The 4,185-nt window shown below is 35.4% G+C and overlaps 1 protein-coding gene across 1 annotated transcript; it reads right to left on the bottom strand.

The window, feature by feature from the left end:
• Window positions 1-268: 268 nt before the first annotated feature.
• LOC107719972 (uncharacterized) lies at window positions 269-2,605 on the bottom strand. Its single transcript, XM_016527529.1, has 5 exons — window positions 2,527-2,605; window positions 1,342-1,626; window positions 955-1,200; window positions 769-816; window positions 269-653 (listed from the first exon to the last, which is right to left on the bottom strand). The coding sequence occupies exons 1-5, from the start codon at window positions 2,603-2,605 to the stop codon at window positions 502-504; spliced, it is 810 nt and encodes a 269-aa protein (XP_016383015.1). The 3' UTR covers window positions 269-501.
• Window positions 2,606-4,185: the final 1,580 nt, after the last annotated feature.

The following is a 4,185-nucleotide window of genomic DNA, read 5'->3' as shown; positions in this document are numbered from 1 at the left end:
CACAAATAAATCTTTCAATGTGTAAAACTGGCTGTGTCTATAGTATTATAGATTACACAACATTTTAATATTATTTTCAAATAAATTTTTACATTATTATTATTTTAAATGATTGTCCCTGGATTAGTAGGGTACTTTTGTAATAGAGTAGCAGTGGCTGGGATAGATTTTAAGTAACAATTCCACTTAAAAAGATGCAATCTAATCCTGTTTACATGAAATAAGCTGCTCCCGAGCAGGTTTAAGCTTTAAACCTTTTTTTGTGTGTGTGTGTGTGTGTGTGTGTGTGTGTGTTTGTGTGTGTCAAAATCACATGCACAGTACATGGTCGATGTCAGGCTTAAAGCATCATGGCTGAGCATTAAAGTCGATAAGTTGACTAGTCGGTGCAACCCCAAATATATACTTATGGCTCTTAAGGCAAATTAAAAGTAACATTTTCATTTGCATCACCAGGTGTTCAGGGCCTCTGTGCAGTTGAGTCACGCTCAGTGAAGATCATTATAGTTCCTCCAGTTCCTGTGGGGGCTCTGGATTCTCCTGTACTCTGCCCTGCTCATAACCTCTGTGCCGACGTCGCCATATGATGACAGAAATCACAATCAGAACCACCAGAATCACCAAACACACTACAACTGGCACAATCCAGTTCTCTACAGATGGAAGGAGGAAGATGGGAAGAGAGCACATGTTTTTGAGAACTTTTTTTTTTTTTTCATTTTTAAACTCAATGCTTAATTTTTTTGTAATGCCTCCTGTTTTACTTACTGTGTTGTTCAGTGTCGTCCAGTTTTTCCGTTGATTGTTTTTCTGATTCTGTAAAGGATGTTGAAAGGTAAGTCACACAGTTTAACATCAGTGTTTATGTTGATGTTCAAATCATGATGAATAAACTTCAGCTGTCCAAATGCTTTAAAAAATAACATTTATAAACATCCACTGAGTTTCTCTCACCTGTGATTGTCACTGTGATCAAGATTTCTCCTTCTGAATCCAGAACTCTGTATGATCCTGCATCACTGGCCAGAAATGCTTTAATAGTCAGGTTCCCATCAGTATCATTCATTCGGTCACTCCAGACCCCGTGGCCTTTCTTCCAAACCTCCTTCCACTCTCCACTAGAGTTTGTCTCTACTTTATCAGCGTTGGCCCACAGAACATGCAACTTTAGCGGCTTGCCTATTTTCACAGTAATCTCATCTGAGGAGAAACAGAAAGACATTAATCATTATTATAATGCTGTCAATCAATCAAGACCATAAACACATATTTAGTATCGGGGAACCAAATGTAATAATTAAAAAAATCACATGCTGATGGTTTGATAAGTTATGACTTTACCATGAATATGAAGTTGGTACGTCCTGATTAGTCGCTCCAGCTCTGTCTGATTATTGTAATAGATTCTCAAAATGTATTTCCCAGCATCACTGAAGATCAGATTCTTGATGACGACGTCACAGTTTCCTTCTTTAAATACTCGTCCACTACATTCTTCATCCTGACAGACATCAGTCTCTCCTGACTCACTGATTAAATCAATGTGAACAATATTATTGGCCTCATGTTCACATGTTAGTGTGACGTTTCCTCCCTTTTTTCCTGACACAGGTTTAGAGGTGTTTCCTGCAAATACAATAAATATTAAATCAATACAAAGTATCAATACCGAACAATACATTTGTTGTTTCTGTCTATTCTCCATAATCAAACTCATCACAAAATATTCTATAGTTATTAATTTATATATTATTATTTTAGTCAGCTGGATTTTCTTTTGCACAGGATATTTCATCACAGTGGAAGTGGATTCATCAGCTGTGAACTGATGGAGGAGTTTCTTTAATATTTAGCATCAGAAATGAATGTAAATATTAAGGATGCTCATTGCTCATCAGAGACATGATCTATTTTGCCTTTGTGCTCTTCATCTAAACACTTAACCTCAGGTTACTTCATTGTCTCTTCATGAAATAAAAGCATTAAATGCTCAATCTCAAGCACTAATGACTAATGAGATCTGGTTGATGAATTAATAGAAAGCAGCAGGTTCAGTCAGAAGTCTAAATGCAACGACCAGAGGTTTACCTTATAAACTACTTAGCTTTAACTCTTTCCTGTTTTTACCAAAAAAGGACAGCAATTGTTTATAATAATGAACACAGAACTAAAATAGTGACTTCCATTGCAGCAACCAGATATTTGTTATAAAAAATGGATTTAAAATATAAACGAGGGCAATAAGAGCGAGCAATATTAGCAGTGGCTCATTTTAACATTTCAAATGTTGATGAAAATAATATAAAGCTGTAGCAGATGTACGAGTGCAGTTGTAATGAATTCCTGAACAATGTTTATTAATAAATGAACTGCATGATAAACCAGTGAATATTTCCATCATCAATCCACAAATGTTAACAAAAGTCTTCACTGAGTGACACAACAGAGAAATAATTCACTAGAATAACTCTAGCTGACGCTGAACACCAAGAATAAATAGAGTTTATAAACATAAATGACACTGACCGCTGTGATAGACGAGACAAAGCAGCAGAAGATTCAAGCATCTGAACCTGATGAGAAACTTTTCACTCATTTCCTCCATGTCTGCAGTTATCTTTCACTAGTTGCATTCACTCGTTTCCCAAAGTCATCTTGAATGTTGGCTTTTCAATACAACTGAAATATTTGAGAGAACATCACTTAAGCCAACTTCATAAATTGATGTTGATTTTCCTAAATTGTGTGTGTGTGTGTGTGTGTGTGTGTTGTTGTTGTTTTTTTTGACTCACCATTACAGTGATTAGCGTACCCTTTGGTTGGGCACTTGGAACTTCATTTATGTTACTATAATTTTTTTCTCATTAATGCAGTAATGCAACATGAGATAAGAGTTCAAGGGAAGTAGAGTAATAAATAGATTACTTTTAGAAGGTGATCTATTTTCCAATCAAATTATTCATGTATTTGTTTGTGTCTATTAATGAACTTTTTTAAGTTTTATTTTTCATAAATACCTTGAGAAACTTTTAAGTGGGTTTAGATAATCCTTAAATAATTTGTGGTAATATGTTCAAGTCACACACAGACTTAAACATTCAGCACGCTAATCACAACAATGGTAACAATTCAATTTCATTTATTTTTAATAATTGTAACAATAACCAGTTTATTTGCTCTTTTAGTTGTGCAACTACTGACACAAGACAGCAAATAAAATTGGCAAATATAATCAACAACTGTAAAACAAGGCAACTGCATAATTTATTCTGCCGCAATGCACTCTGGGAGTCAGTGAGTAGCTATACTAAGTCATGAGTAAACCTAAATGAAAGGATCAAGTACCCCCTACAGTTCTTTTTTAGTTACTAGAACTCTCGTGTAAGTAAACTATAATAACTAAGCATTTGTCAATACAACATACTATTCCTATTTCACTTTACGTTTTTTAAGGCAATCATGCTTATGCATGCTTTTTTTAAGTAAGCCCAACTAATTAGATTTTACAGTGTACTACCTCTGATTAGAATGCTAGTAGAGTATTAGTAGACTGGTAGGGTTAGGGTTGGAATAAGTTGACATGAACTTGCAGAGTTACTTATAGTCAGTAGAATGTCTGTTGGGAGACAATGACAATAAAGAGTTAGACGATATTAAGCCGACAGTCTACTAATCCTCTACTGAGAGTTAGTTGACATGTAGGTGCAACATTACTTATTGTCCACATAATGTTCAAAAGGGACCATCAAAATGAAGTGTTACCCATAACTTAGTTTTAAGTATTTCCTGTGTTGGATTACAAATTTATAAAATGTTATATCTAGGTTCCAATGTAATAGTATATAAACTGAAAAAGTTATGTACATTGTGTTTTACATTTTGAGGTAAAGATGACGACATTCTAAGAAGATCAATTCAGGCAGCCCAGGACATTCTAAGAAGATCAAGTCAGGCAGCCCAGGTGTCTGAGACATTAACCTTTTGTCTTTATGCACTTCCTGACCATTGGGCAGGGTCCCAAGTTAAAGGTGAATGCTAAGCTCAAGGCACAGCTGTGCCTTTGTCTCTATGATAATGTGAAGGTATGGGCGATACTGTCAGGCTGATTGGATTAGCACCATTTGAATGACAGCATAACAGTATGCTGATGAGATCAGGGCTGGAGAAATTCCGGTAACGGGTTGA

The sequence above is a fragment of the Sinocyclocheilus rhinocerous genome, unplaced genomic scaffold, assembly GCF_001515625.1.
Source record: "Sinocyclocheilus rhinocerous isolate Xijiao unplaced genomic scaffold, SAMN03320098_v1.1 scaffold17751, whole genome shotgun sequence".
NCBI lineage: Eukaryota > Metazoa > Chordata > Actinopteri > Cypriniformes > Cyprinidae > Sinocyclocheilus > Sinocyclocheilus rhinocerous.
The sequence above is the reverse complement of the archived record's forward strand: the minus strand, read 5'-3'. Positions and strand labels throughout refer to the sequence as shown.

Excerpts from the sequence above, each read along its gene's own strand:
- LOC107719972 (XM_016527529.1), bottom strand. The coding sequence starts at position 2,605 with ATGGAGGAAATGAGTGAAAAGTTTCTCATCAGGTTCAGATGCTTGAAT. Across the intron at positions 1,627-2,526 it reads TTGTCTCGTCTATCACAGCG|GAAACACCTCTAAACCTGTG; the intron begins GTCAGTGTCATT and ends TTGTATTTGCAG. Across the intron at positions 817-954 it reads GATCACAGTGACAATCACAG|AATCAGAAAAACAATCAACG; the intron begins GTGAGAGAAACT and ends CATCCTTTACAG.